This window comes from Pogonomyrmex barbatus, unplaced genomic scaffold, assembly GCF_055798465.1.
Source record: "Pogonomyrmex barbatus isolate J1 unplaced genomic scaffold, ASM5579846v1 scaffold7, whole genome shotgun sequence".
Classification (NCBI taxonomy): Eukaryota; Metazoa; Arthropoda; class Insecta; order Hymenoptera; family Formicidae; genus Pogonomyrmex; species Pogonomyrmex barbatus.
Genome location: NW_028297171.1, coordinates 6,190,470 through 6,209,301, shown reverse-complemented (window position 1 = coordinate 6,209,301; position 18,832 = coordinate 6,190,470). Strand labels below are relative to the sequence as shown.

The 18,832-nt window shown below is 35.6% G+C and overlaps 1 protein-coding gene across 3 annotated transcripts in view; it reads right to left on the bottom strand.

Moving 5' to 3' along the window:
- Positions 1-9,477: 9,477 nt before the first annotated feature.
- svp (COUP transcription factor 2) overlaps positions 9,478-18,832 on the bottom strand; it is a 180,935-nt gene continuing 171,580 nt past the window's right edge. For all 3 annotated transcript variants that reach the window (XM_089083548.1, XM_011645629.3, XM_011645630.3), the window contains exon 4: positions 9,478-15,512. In XM_089083548.1, coding sequence (XP_088939674.1) covers positions 15,238-15,512 — 275 coding nt within the window. In that variant the 3' untranslated portion in view covers positions 9,478-15,237. The remainder of the gene's footprint in view (positions 15,513-18,832) is intronic.

The following is an 18,832-nucleotide window of genomic DNA, read 5'->3' as shown; positions in this document are numbered from 1 at the left end:
TTCGTGTATGCTTGAAATATTTAAACTTTATCATCTTTTCCAGGACACGTTTCTTCCGAAAATTCCATAAGACAATTATAATCACATATTAATAACTTATCTAACTCGAAGAGCACATTCATATATCATGAGACCACAAGACTCATGTACTCGCTGAATGCAATTATGTAGCTATCGGTTTCTCCCGACGAAGACGAGATCTTCATACCGAGCAGATAAAATTGCTAATCCGACAGGCACGTTTAGCGCCAGATGCGGCGCTAGCTCGATAGCGAGAGGACGGCGGGCTCTTATCGGGCAGCTGCAATCGACGTCGAGCAAACGTGACAGTTCCGGAACGGAGCCATCGATAATCAGTCAAATCCGCGATTCAGCGGTGGAAACTTTGAACTTCCTGGCACGCCGGAATGAGTCTCCGCGGCGTTCCCGTTTTCTCCGCAAAGAATCGATACCTTCGGTAAATCATATGCAAACTCGATTACGTCGATCTCCCTTCCCCCTCCCCCCTCTCTCTCTCTCTCTCTCTCTCTCTCTCTCTCTCTCTCTCTCTCTCTCTCTCTCTCTCTCTCTCTCTCTCTCTCTCTCTCTGAAAATCTCCAAGTTCGATGGGATACGCCCGACGGCAACGAGAGCGGCGCGAGAAATAATTAGTTTTGCAACTATGACGCACGCTCGCACGTTCATGCATGCACGTATGCACGCACGCACGCACGCACGCACGCACGCACGCACGCATGCACGCATCCGCGGGACGCATGGCAGGAGAGTGGTTATCACGGGGCTGTGATTGGTATTGCCCTATGACCTCCGTCGAGGCACGGCTCCGCCTCTCACTTACGCACCGACACGCACGCATTAAAAGCGGGCCTCCTTTGCGTACGTAAGCAAGCGAGCGAGTCGCTCGTGGTGTTCGTCGCCGTCGTTCCAGCATCATGATGGCGACCGCTCTTTCCGCGAGCGAAGATACTAATTGAGAACCCGAGGGGGAGAGAAACGAACGAATCGACTTTTTCATCACTTTGTAGCGCCACATTATACAGTCGCATCTTTCTCGCCACTGAAATGTTATATGTTGGGGATTCTTGTCTAGTGTCAGAAAGAAATCGATCTATTTTACAGAATGCCATTATCTTAAAGAATACCAGATTACAGAATCAGAGTTCCTCGAAGCCTCCTAAAGCATAAAACGATTCTCTAGTCCGCTAATTAAAGCTTTGAAATAATTATGCTCGTTGATCCTGTATCTTTTGATTGACTAAATGTGATGTTATGTCTTTTTTATTATTATTATCGTTATCGTAAGAGACATTCTTTGACAATTGAAGACAGCCGATATGTTTCGTAATACAGGCATCGCGCGGCGGGAATTATTACAACGAGAATTATTAGCGTTCCAGCATTTATTGGTGTTGGTTCTCTTCCATCGACCTCGTTAATTAAGCTGGGCTAAAAGTCTCGGTGGACTCTAAACGAGCTATGACAATCGCTCGATTTGGCATTCCGATTCTCGTATGATTCACCGTACGCTTATAGCCGCCGAGGACTTAATTGAGAGCTCGGGAGATGAAAATTATGCTCTTTGTGTATTAGTTCGTTACTCACAGATCTCGGCGGCTCTTGCGCATCCAGTAATTCTTATGTGCAATAATATAAGAACTTTCTAGACATATCATCGAGTATAAATTTTTAAAAGATTCCAAAATACTATTTAGTAGTATATTCGAAGATGTAAAGGTTTTCATAATATATTACTCAATTAATAAGTTTAACGATATAGACGTAAATCTACATTTGTAATAATGTACATATACTAATTTAAATAATAAAACTAATTTAAGAAATTGAAAGTTTTGAAAGAGATATAAATTTAGTGATTTAAACATTATAAATATCTAAATATAAAAAAATTAGCAAATCTGAAAGCTTAACATTTTCAAATTTAAACATTTTAAGAAAATGCAAACATCAGCATATTTGAAAGTTTAAGAAAATGTTATGGAATTCTAATTTTAAGGCAAGATTCTCGTCACAATTTAATACAACGTATTATACCTAATATTCCACGTTATACATGATGGAACATTTATCATATCAACATAAAAAAATGTTTCACGGGGAAGCCATACGGCGATTTTATGAAAAATGATTTTGTCGAAGTCGCGTAGAGATTTGGATACGACTCACTCGTAGTTAAAGGGTTAATCGAGGTCGGCGCGATCGATTCCTACTCGTGCAATTTATTTCTCAGGAGTTACGCAACGGCATCCTCGCCGCCGATGCTTTTCGCTCGATCGATGAACGATCGATGGAGAATCGAAAACACATGCTACGCCCTCCATCATACGTCCTTAGAGAAAATTATCGTTCCCCGGTGCAACATCGCGGATATTAACTTATCGCATCAGCTATAATTTGCGATCGTTCCGTTACCGCGATGATTATTTCGCGATTTCCCGCGAGAAGCTTTAAATTTGCGCCGTTACGATCTCGTGGCGGTGATCTTTCGATTTGCACCATTTTAAATTCTATCGCTATTTCCACTGTTGCCCGTGGTTTTCGTTTAATCATGACGGATTATGAAATCGCTCGTGATATGTTTCTATCTAGGGCAATAACATCCGGCTTTTGAATAGGTCTGGATTGAATTGGTAATCGAATTGGTAGGCATTTATATTTGCGAATTAATTTGAGACATTGAGGTTTAAAACTGTGACATGCATATCTATCTATCTATCTATATCTATATCTATATCTATATCTATATCTATATAAATATATATACACACACATACTCTTATTGTAATTTATTTTGTAATTAGAATTAAAATAACTTATTTTGTTTTACGTATAGGAAGATTGTGCAATATATTGATAAAAACAATATTGTTACTTATAAAATGCAATTAATTTGTAAAATGCAATTTATTTTATTAATTTTATTATTAATTGTGAACTTTAACTCTTTATTTTATAGCTACAAACTTTAAAAATATTAAGTAGCACTTATTTCAATAAATGCTATTTACATTAAATAATTTGAAGTAAGCAGTAAAATGAGCTTGACTTCTTATAAATATAAATTTTTTTTATGAGCTCGATATAAATATAAATTTTAACATCGATCAAAATTATCAAAAAGCATGTTTTTTTTTTAATTGTGTGATAAATCAACAGATGGTCGAATAAAAGGTGATCCAATTCGATGGACACATGTGAATTTGAGAACATGCGTGGGTGGCAAAATAGCAATTGAAACATAACAAACGCACATTACTCCATCAAGCAACGGAAGAGTCGTGGCCGCGGTTCCTCGGTAGACTTCCTTTTGATCCCTTTGATCCCTGCGCGAATATGTACCGCCGTCGGATATTGTCATTAAGCTTTTATCTAGTCGTAAACAATTTTTATTCCAGTACGAATTACATTGTAACAGAAATTTTTTTGATAAATTACATGCTCTTGCTAATTAGATTTGTCTTTAAAAACTAATATAATATCTAATTTCTAAATATTTTTAAATAAAAACTGCAACGATTAATATGCTATTTTATTTCTTTCTATTATGTTGTATTTCTTAATTTGTTTCTTTGATTCTCCATCGAATCTAGATTTTGACGACAAACAAGATGACAACTTATTTCTCAATTTTTGACGGAAATAATGCATCATCAACGGATTTTCTCCCCGCGACAGTATGTCTAATTAAAAAAAATGCATTGCAATCGTTGTTTTCAGCGTTTTGTTATCTCAAGGAGATTAGACGATATATGTAAAAACGGCTGTTTACTTCGTATTACCAGTGATGCAATACTGGGTCATGCTATGCCATGCCAACAATGCCACACTACTTCGTTAACAGCGACGAGCGTATCACGTTCTAGCCGCGTATCTTAATACATAAATTCGTAGAATCGATTTATATCCATAGATCTTCGTTTTCGCAATACGCGGAAACCGCGCATCGTTAGATCGCTAAAGTCGTAGATCGTTACTAAGAGCGATGCATAAATCTATTAATTTATATTATATACATTCGTGGAATCACACTTTCGTATTACTGGGAAATATGTGGAATCAGGCCAGCTTGTTATTCTCCCTCTCTTGTAAACATTAAAACTTTTATTATTCAAATAGGAAACAGTGAAACAAGCGAAGTTTTGAACAGAGGAATTATTCTTAATATTAAATTTTGTCTATTTTAGTAAGAGACTTATAAAATTTATTTGTAGATGTAAATTCATAAATCTCGACTAACATACACATTTTACAACGCATTTAATTGCGTAACATTATATTTAATTCTTTATCAAATCACGAGTACTTCGAAAAAAGAAGTCATATCTTCATCTATAAGACATAAACATCACGAAATATTCTTCTTTTTTCTTTTTAATAAAAAAAGATTTTTTTACATAATAGAACGAGCAAAGAAATAAAGTTTGAATAGTAAAAATAATTAAATATAACACGGATTGAAATAATGGAAACTTTATTCTATTTACTTTGACTTTTCCACATATTGCACACATTTTCTTTTTTTCAATTACATGTTTTTCTATATATTTATCAACAATATTTTATTCTATGTCACGGTATGCAAAATTCGTATCATTTGCCACGATCATTATGATATTCAAATCTCATCTGAAATTTACTCGAAAATTAATCGAGCAGAAAACCTTTTTAATCCATCATATGAATTGTAATTGAACAACATTTCACGTGTTCTATATAATCTTTAAATTATATCGTAAACCGTTTGTGCTGCGACGGCTCACCGAAGTTGTCGCGCATTCCACAGCCTCGGCTCAGCTTCAATCCTGAATTTTTCGGCTGCGATCGTTTCTGGGGCGAGTGTCGAGATCACGAAAAAGTCGGGCGAGAAAATCGCGAAAGAAGCGCGATCTCGAGCTCTCTTCGTTGCGGGAAACGCGATAGGACCGACGCGGCGGCCGACGCGGTTTCATTCATGAGGAAAATTCATTGACTCGCGGCCTCGATTGTCCTGTCGGATGCACCGGCCGGCGGGCGCTACCGCGGTTTCCAGGAAATTCATTATCTCTCATGCGAGAGAGTCTCTGCTCTCTTGCTCTTTCGGCGAGAGAAATGGGCGAACGAGGCATGCACCGGGGACGCCGCCGTTAAAATTATATCGTCGAGGAGGAGCCCTCCGCCGCGAGATATAATAAGGTCAGACGCCGGGGTTATCGTCGGAGTTGACCGTATCTCTCTTTCTCTCTTTTCTCCCCCTCCCCCCTCTCTCTCTCTCTCTCTCTCCTATCTCTCGCGAGAGAAACGATAAAACGGAATATATAGCGAACGCGGCCGTTGCTGGAGCCGCTGGAACCGTACCAAATCTCCGCAGCATCCTCTCGCGCGCGCCTCTTCCTTCTATCCTTTCGGAGTTTTCGCCGTCCCCGGCTCTGATCGACGTTCATCTTGGGCGTAACTTTCTTGTCTTTCGTTCGGTTCATTACACAATGATCTTAATCTTTTATCAACGTGTTCTTAATCTTAAGAATCTTAATATGTTGAAGAAAAGATATTTGGCAAAGAATTTTGATCATTAACTGTGGCACTAAAAATTTTTCTTCTTCGTGTTCACTTGTTAATTTTATAATTTTTCACTTGTCTAATTGGCAAAGACGTAAGAAATATATATTTTAGCAATAGATATATGTATTTTCTACTTATAATAGACATACAAAACATAAATGCAATATTCTCGGCAATGTTAAATCTTATCTTTCAGTGTTGCGTATTTCTAAGTTTTCCAAATTTTTAATTTATTAGAACACATTTAAAGAATTATTACAGTAAATTTCTATTGAAATTCTCCCTCAATATATTTTCAGTACTAAATGAAATCTTCTAACTAGAATATAAAGGAGTCGGGAAGGGTTAAAAAGTGCATTGAACTTGTCACTTAAATTTTTTTAAACTGTCATTTGATCTTTTCATTACTTTAAGTTTTTCTAATTTCTATCATGTTATACTATTTCTAAAGCGATTATTTTGAAAGCGGACTGTTTCACAACGGTACACGCATGGACCGTTATCCGGCGGGATACATTTTGCCCCGATTGAAGATGAAGAAACATAATTTGAAGAAGAGAGTAGCGGGATGAGACGTTATCTCTCCGCGTTTACGCTTTGATAACGAGCGCGATGGGAATGAATTCTGAATGAAGCGTTCTGTTCGACGTGGCACACAAATCAAATGGTTCTGCGAGAGTATTAAAAACTCGGGCGTGCCTAATCGGAACGGATCTTCTACATTTCCGCGATCAATCGTTCCTAATAACCACGTGATTAGCAAGAGATCGAGGTCTTGCAGACATTCTTGCAGACGCAACATTTCTCTGATTAATGATACAAAACGAGTCTTATCAAGAATACTTTCGGATTCTAAAACGTAACAAAGTGGAAATACTTTGTGCTTACTTATGATCGATATTATAAATTATAGTATATAAATACAGAAAAGAGATGATAATATAAGCTGTAATAATAATTTTTCAATGAAAAATTTAGTAACGAAGGCTGTAATTTTAAGATATAAAATCTTAAGATAATGAAAATTTAATATCAAGATGAAAGAAATAGAGATAATGAATTATTAAATCCGGAATTTTTATATACCTACGAAGGAAAGGTTTTTATTGTACATAATTTATTATACAATTATTTGCAAAATTTAATTAATGTAGAATTTTTTAAAATAAATTTAATACTTTTTTTTTATAAATATACGTAGAATTTATAAATATACGTAAATTTATAAATATACATATATATTCTATTTTTTCTTATAATTTTAAGTTTTATTGTCGCAAATGCGGCATCATATCTTCAGAATTAAATTCGATAAATCGGGAAATATTTGCGTTCTCGACACATAATCAGAGACAACTCGATGGTACCCATAGAAATTCCACGCGAAAAAGACGCGCGCGTCCCGCTGTCGTAATAATTCACTCGTAAATGTCGCGACGTCATGAATATGTCTTGTCTCTAGAGAGCGGAACGATTAATTTCCATCGAGCCAGAATGCCCCCTGCATGGAAAGTAACGCGTGCTTGTCAAGAGCGCTTTGTTTACGGGTCCGAGAGAAGCGTGCCTGCTGGAAATGCGCCAAACCAGCAGCGTTCTCCAGCGACATTCGTTCTTATCGCTTTTAATTTCTTCTACTTTTAAACTTTTAGATTTTACCTCGCAAGCTAGAAGTAGAGAAATAATGAATATTGATTACTGAGAAATAAACCTTCATATTATTCATATTTCATCAGTAATTATAAATAATAATCATATATGTTGAATTATTAGTATTTTAGTTTCTATTAGTTATGGATTTCTTTTAACGGGCATTCTTTTTTTAAATATTAATAAATCTATATATCTTGATTAGTTCATAAATTAATTTATATTCTATCGAGATTTCTATCATTATTGTGATCATTTATTTTATTAAGACACAATTAAAAAATTTTTTGTATTATTTTTTTAAAAGTAGATCCTTGGAAAATCGGAATTTTACTTTACATATTCATAATGAAGATGGTTTTTTATACAGTTCCTCGATATACATTCTCTCCGATTCGTTCACTTTTCATTTCCTAAATTTATTGAAATTCTGAGCATTCGACACTTTGTTACAAATTTATCATTTTTTAAGAGTGAGCTAAGCCACCGTTTTTGCCTTTCTGTGCACATACGTTTACCGAACCGTCTTCGTTCCGTGATTTATCTGAGATTTATGTATACGCTTCCGTAAATCGTGAGAGGACGCCTCTGGATGCGTGGAAACAACCTTTCAGAATCGACGGGATCTTCCACGGAAGCTTGATCCCTTGATTTGTCGTCGATTCTTGGTGCACAAAACACTGTAAATATATAGTATGCACCAATCGTTCGTTTCTCATGTGTCGCGAATGTGAGAAAGATATCTATCTCCTTTTCAATTCTGTTCCCAAGTCTATCAGTTCTGCCGGTTAATTTTTAAGAACATGAAAATTTATAGAGATATCAACATTGAATGCATATTACATCATTTGTGCGTCATAAAAATTTATTTATTAAAATACACCGATCTTACGCTTTAGAAACACGACTTACATTCTACGATTTACATTCATATTTTATATAAACGCGAAACGTGAATTATCTTATTTATATTATCCCGTAATGTTACCCTTAGAGATTTTCTACCGATAACTTCGACCGATTCTGTGTTTGGACTATACGAGAGCTGCAGACATCTGAAAACTGTCACGTGAGAATTGTATCTCGAAATAGGAGCTCTTTTTATTCGTATTCATCGGCGCGCCAGGACGAGCGTTCGCCCAGAAGATGAGAGTTTCGTGAACGGAAGAGGAAGCCGCTCGGGTGCGTCTTCGGTTTCTTTTTCGAATACCATCGCGGCATGCATCCTCTTATTCCCCCCGTTCATTCCTGAAAGAGGCGCGCGCCAGAGGCCAACAACAACGCCATGCCCGGAATGCATTCCTACACGAGCGTATTTCAATATAAACAATTGGCGAGCGAATTTTTCCCGGGCCCGCGCGCGAGTGATTTCTGGCCGACGTGACGGCGATGCTTCTGTCTGCGATCGCGACCTCGCGGCCTCTCGGCGACTAAGACACTCCGTTTCCCTCCCCTTTTTTCTTCTCTTCTTACCGCCTTTTTCTTGCTCCTTTTGCCTTACGTGTCGCGAGCCTTTTTTGTGTTTTTTCTCCTTTTCCTTCCTCGGTGTTTTCTTTAAATTTTTATCATTGTAAGAACAAATCCGTATTGTGTTAACAATGATTTTAAAAATATCTAATAATTTGAAAATTAAGATGAATGAAAGTAATTGATAAGGCCAAAAAGGACCTCTTTTAAATACGAAATATACGAATTATCCTTCTTGACATGAATTCGCCCGGTGAATTCATTTTTCATTGCAAAATAACTATATATTTAAAATTTTTGTGCATTCAGTTTCTCCAGTGAAAAGAATATTTTTTTATAATTGATTGTGATGTCTCATGATTTATTATTGCATATATGCATTTATACATTTTACTCATCTAATACTTACGCTTATCTCTGAACAGTATGACATTCTCCCAGCAAGATAATTTCTTTCAAATCTTTCGAAATAAGTAATAGTAGTAATTATAATTTTTAAACTGAATATTGTTAGGAAATTGCATAACATTAAAATAAGAAGTTATAAGAAGTTACACAGAAAAATATTATAACTTGCAAAATGAAATAAACAAAACAAGACATGCGTAAAGAGATAATCGTCAAGTTTGAAACAAGTTAGAAAACTGAATTTATTGTGAAATATATTAACATATTAATATTTATGTTTTTCGCATTGACAGATGATTTATACGATCCGGCTTTAATAGCGCACGTGAAGAAAGTTGCAAACTCGAGGTTTGCGATATCGTAAATATTGCGCAAGGGTTAGAAAAATCAGTACACCGGTTATACTTTGTAACGTGATATTTTCTTATTATAACATCTGCAAAAAAGACCAGTCGCGTTACATCTACAACTTCGTACATATCGCCGTTATGCGTCTCGACACTGGTTACATCATCATCAATAATGCTTTTATTACTCGTCGTAGCGATGTTCTACGTGACGCTACGATACAATATATATCCATTTTTTATATATATATATATATATATTCATTTATATATATATATATATTTATATTTTCTTTGCAATTCATTTATATATATGTTCATATATTTTCATATTTATATATTTATATGCATTCATATATATTTATATTCTTTATTTATATTTATATATATATTAGTTATTTACATGTTTTTTATACAAAAATTTTCACGATTTTATACATAACTATGTATAAGAATGTCATTCTCTCGCGCCCGTACGTACACACGCGTTCGTTTATCGGTATAATACATTTTTGAGTTTCGTGAGCAACCGTATCGTGCGAGCACCTCGAAGGGGATTCACATCGTGAAAAATCGCCATGCGAATGCGTCAACAAGGACTTTTATATCCAGATTTTGGGTGAAATAATGACAAATTGATAAAAAGTAAAGTTCGTCATGTGTACTACTTTTCCTGTACAAATAATTGAGAATAACAATATATTAAGATGTTCTCTATGCAGAAATATATGACATACTATATTACAATAAAATAAATAAAAGTCTAGGTTACATACAATTTTCATTTTAAAAAAACAATTTTAATAATTATTTCGAAGCGAGAGACTAAAATTTTATGCTTTATCCTTCTATATAAAAACATAAAATTTCTTTAACAAAGATTATTTATGGTTTACATTATTCTATAAATTTTTCTTGCGCTTCCTGAAATGACAAGAAATCATTTATTATTATTCCGTCTAATTGAATTGTCTAATCATCGATTCTTTTTACATTCTGACAATCACTATCACTTCCTGCTAAATGAGCGAAGGTGGAAAAGGCGAACATAAAATGTACAGAAAATATAGCATCATTCGTAAGCATTTAAGTACTCGATGTATGGTAGTGATCATCCTTTTTCGCATTCGAATCGATATTTCCTTATCCTGCATGTATAATAAGCTACTTATTCTTAAAATTGCATATAATTACAAATTTAATTTAATCAAAATCTATTTATTTCTGAATTAAAAAGAAGAGAAGAAAAAATTACAAGATAGAGCTATTTAATTATAGTATAGCCAAAAGTTTAATGATGAAAGTTGACAAAGAAAGAACATATACCCGCGACAATAATATCATATTATATATTTTTTACGAAAATTTTCAAAATTTGTGCATTCATTTTGAAACAGAGGATTTATATCCACGAGCAATGCAGCTGCAGTGCTATCAATTGAATCATCAATTTGAATCCCGCTCGAGGAAACTTAGTCGCAGAATTTCCTATAAGGAACGACCGCTGCTTAAAAATATTAGAAATATCCCATATACCCCTAGAAAAAAGTGCTCCACTAAATAACTAACTCGACATTGCCACATTTACTATAACGTAGTATTCAAATATCTCTTCTTAATATCATTAAACAACCCTATACAACGCGTCGAATCCGTTGTGCTGTTGCTTGTGTATACAATATATTATACAATATTTATAAGATAGAAAAAGCACCGTTTCGAAAAATCGGATTTCAATTTTGACATACGTATTATCACATTATTTTGCGATCTCGCTCACCCGTTCATTCTAGTGCTCGTTTTCTCCTTTAATTTTCCATAAAACACACACACACACACACACACACACACACACACACACACACACACACACACACACACATCTCGCCGCATTGTCCTCGTTTCACGCATGTTCAATTCATAATTACTGTATCTTTATCTGTCCGGAGAACAACATGTAATATTCTTCATATTTTAATCAAAAATATATTTCGATATATCTCGTGGCGTAGTGTGTCTCAATTTTGACCCGTTACATCCTAAATTGAGATGCTTTTTAAAAAATAAGTAAAGAATTTCGGAATCGCTTCTTTGCTTCTTGCTTCTCTTGTTTCGTATTATCCATTTTGTTAAATAGAACAATATGTTTCAGAAAATTTTCTTTGACAAAATTTTAAGAAATGACTAACATTAATCACATTACATTAAACCTTGTTTTCAAACACAAAATTCATAAACTTCAGTAGATTTATCAAAGAATCTCATAAAATTATATTAATTATAAGAATAATTAATAACGTATAATTTAATAAAATAAATAATTAATAATAAAGTATAAAATAAAATTGACATATTTATAATTTTCAATAATTTACATTATCGAGAAATTCTTAATTATTTAATCGTTATAAATGCCGTGACATTTCCATTGTATTCCTTCAATGAATATTTGCATTTAATACATTGTACAGGATGTAACGAGTCAAATTGTTCATACAATTTGACAAATCATCGAAGTTATCCCGTCGAGATTTCTAGCCACACTGACAATCAGAAACGGTATTCAATAACATAAAATGTATTTTTGCGAGAACTAACAACAAAATTTTGGCGCATTTCGCCCGCAATCGCAAGTACATTTTATTTAAGCATCTTTCATAAAAGAACCTTGCCAACTCGGACATTCTGATTTTAATTTTGCATATGCTTAAATGGAATAGATAGAAATTTAGAAATTCTTAATTGTTTCGTACAAAAGATTTGCAATAATACATCTTTATTTCATTACACCTGAAAGAGAAATTATTTTTATTCAGCTTATTACTCTGTAAAAAATATTTATAGCACTGAAAATAAGAATTGCACTGAAAATAAGAAGCTACATCAAAGTAGTTGTAGTTTCCATATGCCATATAAATTGCTTATAAATCTTGTGATAGTGTTTTAGTGTAAAGCAAAATTAAAAAGCCTTCGAATTTATCTTTTTGCATTAACCGAGAAATCCTATGCTCATTTATTTATCCCAGCTACGTGAAATGATCCATCAAAATCAGAATTTCCGAATTCATAAGGTTTCTTTGTCAGTGCAACAAGATAACGACTTACCTTACCGCAGCGTATTTCCTCTGGACTCTCGTCTCGGAATTACCGTCTCGAATCAACTGTGTCCCGAGTATTCTATCGATCGATCGATCGATCGGTCAACCGGTCCCGCGGGATTGCCGCGGGATTAATCGTGATGCGATGATGTGACGCGCAATGGCACTAGCATACAAAGAAGACGTTGCCTCGCACTCTCGAGTGGTCTCGTCACGTACGCTTTTAAGTAACCCAAGGTAAAAATATCAGTATTTACAAGATACATAATATTGGCTGTATATATGATATCGCGCGGTATTGTCATCCAAGTTGAACGTCACATATGAAGTTTCGCCGTCGCTCGCTGTTTTCTCCTCCTCGAGGTTCTCCTCGAGGACGATCATCGTCGCGATTAGACGAGACGTTGAAATCGCCGTCATTATTCTAGTACAACACAAGTAAATGCAATCGCATTGAACGCTATTCGCACAAACGCCGCTATTACGATCGCGCGAACGCGGAAGGAAACTGATTTATTTCGTTGCTTCCTTCGTGATTTCGCGCCGTAAAATGCAACGTGTTTTGCACTTTACATCCTACTTACAACAAACAGTTTCTTTTTATATCGATAAAGTCGACTCGCATTAAATTACCGGGTGTGCCGATGATGCCCGACTCTCTTCGCTTTTATCTAAGTACTATACATAAAAATTTGTACAATATATTTATTTTTAAATAGAACTTTTCAATAACATCACGTATCGTGGCCTTTACCTTTAAAAATAAAACAATCAAATATAAAACGGATTTGACGAATCGTTCGAGCGACTCTGAGAGAGTATAGTAAATAACTTAAAGCAATAACAAAAGTAGTCGAATCGTTTCACAAAATGCACAGCTAAGAAAATCGTGAGAAAAATAAAAATTAAAATGCGTAAAGATTGTTAAAATTAGTTTACAATTATTTTCACATATAATAAATAAAACATGTTACTTAAAAAATTTCCGCTATTTATTAATAATGATTTTTTTTTCTAATATTAAATAGATTTCAGGTATAGCATCGTGTTGCATTTTTTTTATAAAATATTAAAATTATGTAGAAATTTAATAAGTTTATGCAAAAGTACTTTTCGCGAAAAAGATGATAATTTCCGATTTAATAAACTTAGCACATTTTACACTTATCCGAAGGAAAGAAAAATTTACGCAAACAGTTTACAAATTATTTTATTATAAGACAATGATTGAAATCGCATCTGAGGTTCTAAGGAGAGGATCCTACATTCTAGAAGAGTCCTCGAAGAATCAGGATATTCGATCGCATAGCTATATAAAAATAACCAAGATGAAATCGCGACTTACCGTTTGATAATCCTCGAAAATCACGAACAAGTTCGACGAAAGCGACGTTGTGGAATTTAGATCTACGGTGTGCGTGCAGACGCGAGCGTCGTCCGACCGAAAGGGATATTTCCGAAAGAATGTTTCACGGGCTATGAACTTGGAGAACGCAGCCTCGTAGAGGAGGCGTCAAGACGAATGACTAAGGCCCATGGCATGACTCGACTAATAGTGAGTACTCGACGCGAAGATTGATTCGAGATAGCGATGGGAGATCCACCAGCTCTCTCTCTCTCCCTCCCCTCTCTCCCATCGTTGATTATAAATGCTAATTTATGACTTCTTCACGCCACGCTCGTCCTCCCTCTCGCTTCCACCCCTCTCACTCTTTATTTCATCCTTTATCATATAACAAAACGCTTATCTATCTATCTATCCCTCCTTCCTCAAACCTCCTATATCTCTTTCAATCTCTCTTTCTTTTTCTCTCTCTTTTTCCGTCTCATTCATTCTTGTTCACTCGCTTTCCCTCGCTCTTCCACCGACGCACACACATACATACGCATGAAATAACTGACGAGCTCCTTGTATGCATAAAATCCCTCCCTCTCTTTCGGCTCGACCACTTTAGTGAGTACCAAGTTTTAACGCCCAGTAGATGTTCCTGGGCGCTGTCGGGCCACTCGGCGCCTCCGCGATTCTCTGAATGAGCAACGTCTTTATTAAATATTTTTCTTCCCCGTCTTTCTTTCTCTTTCTCTCTCTTTCCTCGCACGTCACCGAAAATTCCTCTTCTCCAACGAACAAGACAATCCTCTCCTCATCGCACGCCCACCTTTCTCGCCGCTTCACGCGCATTATCCTATCACCCTCGACTGAACTCCGTTAATGATCTCGCTCAATTCTCCTCAATCTCGCTATTTCATCCGTAATCCTTCGCTTCCGTCCTCGACGCGCGTCCTCTTGTTAACTTGTCGAGTACGAGTAAAATCCTTAAGTTTTGACTGAAATTTTAATCCGTGAGTATCGTATCGGTCCAGCAAAGCGCGAGTACAAGTATCAATAGAGAAATATCTTTAACGCGTCACGCGGTTGAAACGAAGCAACGCGGATACGTAATCGAGTCAACGACGACGATCGACGAGAATGACGCGTCGATTCTCGGACGACTTCGAGCGACAAAAGCAAGACAGGGTTCCCTCGCTGTTCCGTCGTTCTTTGCGTCGTGTCGAGCATATTCGGGATTCGCGGTGTCGTCCATCCTGGAGTCGCCACGCTCGACTCTTCTCTATCCGTATGCGAATCGAGCCCGCGGGTCATCGTCGGGCGCCGCGACACCGCTGTTCGATGTGTAATATTATGCGGAAGCTAGCTGCCGCCAGACAGAGTGTCACATCGTGGATATGTACGGCCAGTTGAAGCTGTTGCCGCTCAGCAGCATGTCCCTGATGAGCGTCTCGATCGGCGTCTTGCCTACTAACCGCACGAAGAAGAGCTGCTCGATCACCTGCGACGACACCGTACGCAACGACGGTAGTCGCAGCAGCAGCTTGCCGAACCTCGTCGGCTGATTCGGATATTGGGTCCGACAATATTCCTCCAGGGCGCACTGCGATTTTTCCTGGAGAGATTCGATATGCCCTACGTCTGAGAGACCGCAGGCGTCTGTAACAAAAAAAAAAAAAAAACGGAAGAAAATTTTTAGACAGAATTAAGAATAATGTATTATGTTTTTTAATATCATGTATGTATAAAAATAATAAAAGATATGTAGAAAAGAAGTTTTATTTATTATAACAATAATCTTTATGTAATTATTGACTAAAAATTGAGTATGCAAAAGTTGCATAATTACCTACTCATCAAATTATATTTTTTAATCTGGATGAATAGACGATTATTGATTTGTTGCCAAGAATCGTTGATGTAACTTTTATATAATTAATTTTCAGTCAATAAAGATTATTGCTACATTACAAAATTTCTTTTCTACATATATTTTATTATTCTTATGTATGATTATTGCTAAATTTTAATGTGTTGTAATTAGGCAAGCTAGAAACAGATATTAGTTTCTGTTATGGAAAAAAATACGATTGGTAAAGGATCGATCATGCGTGTGAAAAATTATTTAAACTCATGGAATAAAATTATTTTATATTCATGACTAATATCAAAGTTTCTTGAAATATATGTCGTAAGAAGCTCGTTTCTTTGTGCCTTGACCCTAATCTCTTGCTCGTGTTCGAATAGAACGGTAGCCGATGGTAGAAAATCTCAGTTTTTCCGCTCCGAACGTTCCTCTCGTTATCTCTCGATGCGCGCGGAAGGCGATAACTGTTGCCGTTTAATCTACATATATGAAGGAAGCACCTATGCTTTATTATCAAGTTAATTATTGTTTTGCTCATTAACCATGATTAGCGAGCCGGAGAGTTCCTCTTTCGAATAGATCGGCGATCGCGACTAGAAAGGAGGAAGGGAAAAGAAAAAAATTAAACGTCCAAACAATGATGGACAAATGATCGACTTGCCGGAATCGGACTTACAAAAATGTTCGCGTGAGAACATTCGAAGATAGAATAGTATTTTAATCTGTTACGTCGAAATTACCTGCGCAGTCAAAATTGATTATTCATTTAATTTTATAACTTTCGGAAGGATCGAGTTTTTTCAGCATTTGTTAGCGGGAATATTAATTAATTTAATCTAATTAATTTAGTTTAATCTGAGGCGAATTAACAAATCAAACGTATAGATTACAGTTATTTCTAATTTATTGCGCGAGAAACGATTTGAATAATTGTTGGTTAATTTAGTGCTAAAGTGACTCTTCATTTCAACGCGAGAATTAAAGTTTTCGTCGGATTGCACCGAAGACTAAAACCTCCGGGTAGACGAGAGTGAAATTGTTGGAATGCACGTGCTAACCGGAGACACTGCCAGTGCAAATGTCAGACTAATCACGTGGGCCATCTGCTCACTACGGTTTACCCGTAAAACCGTACCATTGTTTTGCGGAAAATCTAGCCTCTTGTTCACGCGGAGAAAGAGAAATGGTGCGTTGATTTGCTTAAATATATCGGCTGTACTTATTTTATTGTTAAACTTTATTTAAATAAAATAAACTAGTTTAACTGGCTTGCAGATATAGATATAGATAGATATAGATATTCTTTATCCGTGTAAATAATTTGTTAGACATTAATAATTATAAAAAATATATTTCCATTATTGGAAAATATATCACAAACATAACATTAACTAATTGATCTCGTCATCTTCTTCGTTATTATATTTTTCCATTTTTTACAAAAAAAAAAAACTTGTTTTCATTGAAAATAACTCGGAAGAAAAGATAATTTGTTTCACAGTGTTTTTTTTTACGTCTCTCTAAATGGAATTATAAATTACTTTGGTTAGTCATTATCACATCCAGATGCTCGTCATCTCCTTACACATTACTCGTCACGTGTATATGAAGGCAAGTTGGCATTATTATATTTTTTCATGAAACGAGAGTTGCGTGTCGCAGTGGACCGGGACAAATCGCACTATCGGGAAACGCGACATGCACATGTGAGAAATCGGGGTAGCTGTCCGCGCGCATAAATCGACGGGGATGGTCGACAATCGAAAAGCGGGCGTACGTATCGAGGGTCGGTGACTCTTTTTGCGGGACTCTCGAACGGGATTCATCATTCCTCGTGATGCTACCATCGTAGCACGCGGCGCGTGCCTAAACGCATTGCAGATGCCAGATTCCTTTGTGGTGGAAGCCATGTGCGCATAATGGGCTATTACGCGTACGCGGGGAAATAACGCGATTTGCATTTCCAAGCGAAAAGCGGTGACAACACGAAAACCGCCTGTGGACAACACGAAAACTGCAATGTGTTTCCCAATTATTGGAGCAGATAAAGATACACAGACACATCAAAGACTACGGAATACGTTATTTATTTATTTCTGTGTTATAAGTCATGATAACAGACTTAAGAAATAATTTATTTTTAATTGTTAACTAATTTCAAATTTTTTTTGCATTATAATCTGTCATAAATTGACATTAAACAAGCAAATTAGAAAATAGTTTATTTGACAAACAAATTATGACAACGCTTATGAAGATGTTACATTTATAATTAAAAATAGGATTAATTAATATTACATTTATATAAAAAAATTTATAATTTAATCGATAAAAAATGATTTATTTAATAAATATGCATATCTTATATTAACGTACGTTAAATCTAAATGTATTCGTTCATATTGCTATTTGTACTTGCGACACGCTTGTTTGCATATCATTGCCGAACGCTTCAGGGAATCTATATCTTATAAGATCTTAATAGATTTCTGCAGCCTGCGTTTTTCAAAGAACAATACAGCTGTGCTAAAAACTACATAAATATGCGTGAATTGTTTTCCGAGTGAAAATTAACTTAGCTATTATTATAATTGTCGGGCGATAGTTTTATGTCTATGTTTTATGTCTATTCTATGTGTCTATACGTTGCATCGAGAATATTTATATCGACAATCAACGTTTAATTTCTAGTGAACACTACCGAGGAATTGTTAGATGTAACTTCAGACGATAAATCGATAATTATAATTTCCTCTACGACAAGATTGCTCCATAAAAAGAATTCATAAAACAATTTTTATACGACATACTTTTTTTTGGATGCAGAAGTGGACTAATAATCTAACCGCCAGGCAATTATTATGATGTAAGTCTGAATAGCATTGACATGTATCAACGCCGATTAACTTTGATGAAGTCTCATGCGCGATTCAATGTTCACTCTACCAGAACTACTCCTTGTTATTTAGGATAATTAAATCATTTTATCATCGTGCGAAATATAAATTGATAGCAAGATAAAATTAAAATATGCAATAAAAAATTATTAGTAAGAGAATAATGTGATAAATTTTCCTTCCAGCGTCTTCACGCTTGGAGGATAAATGTTAAT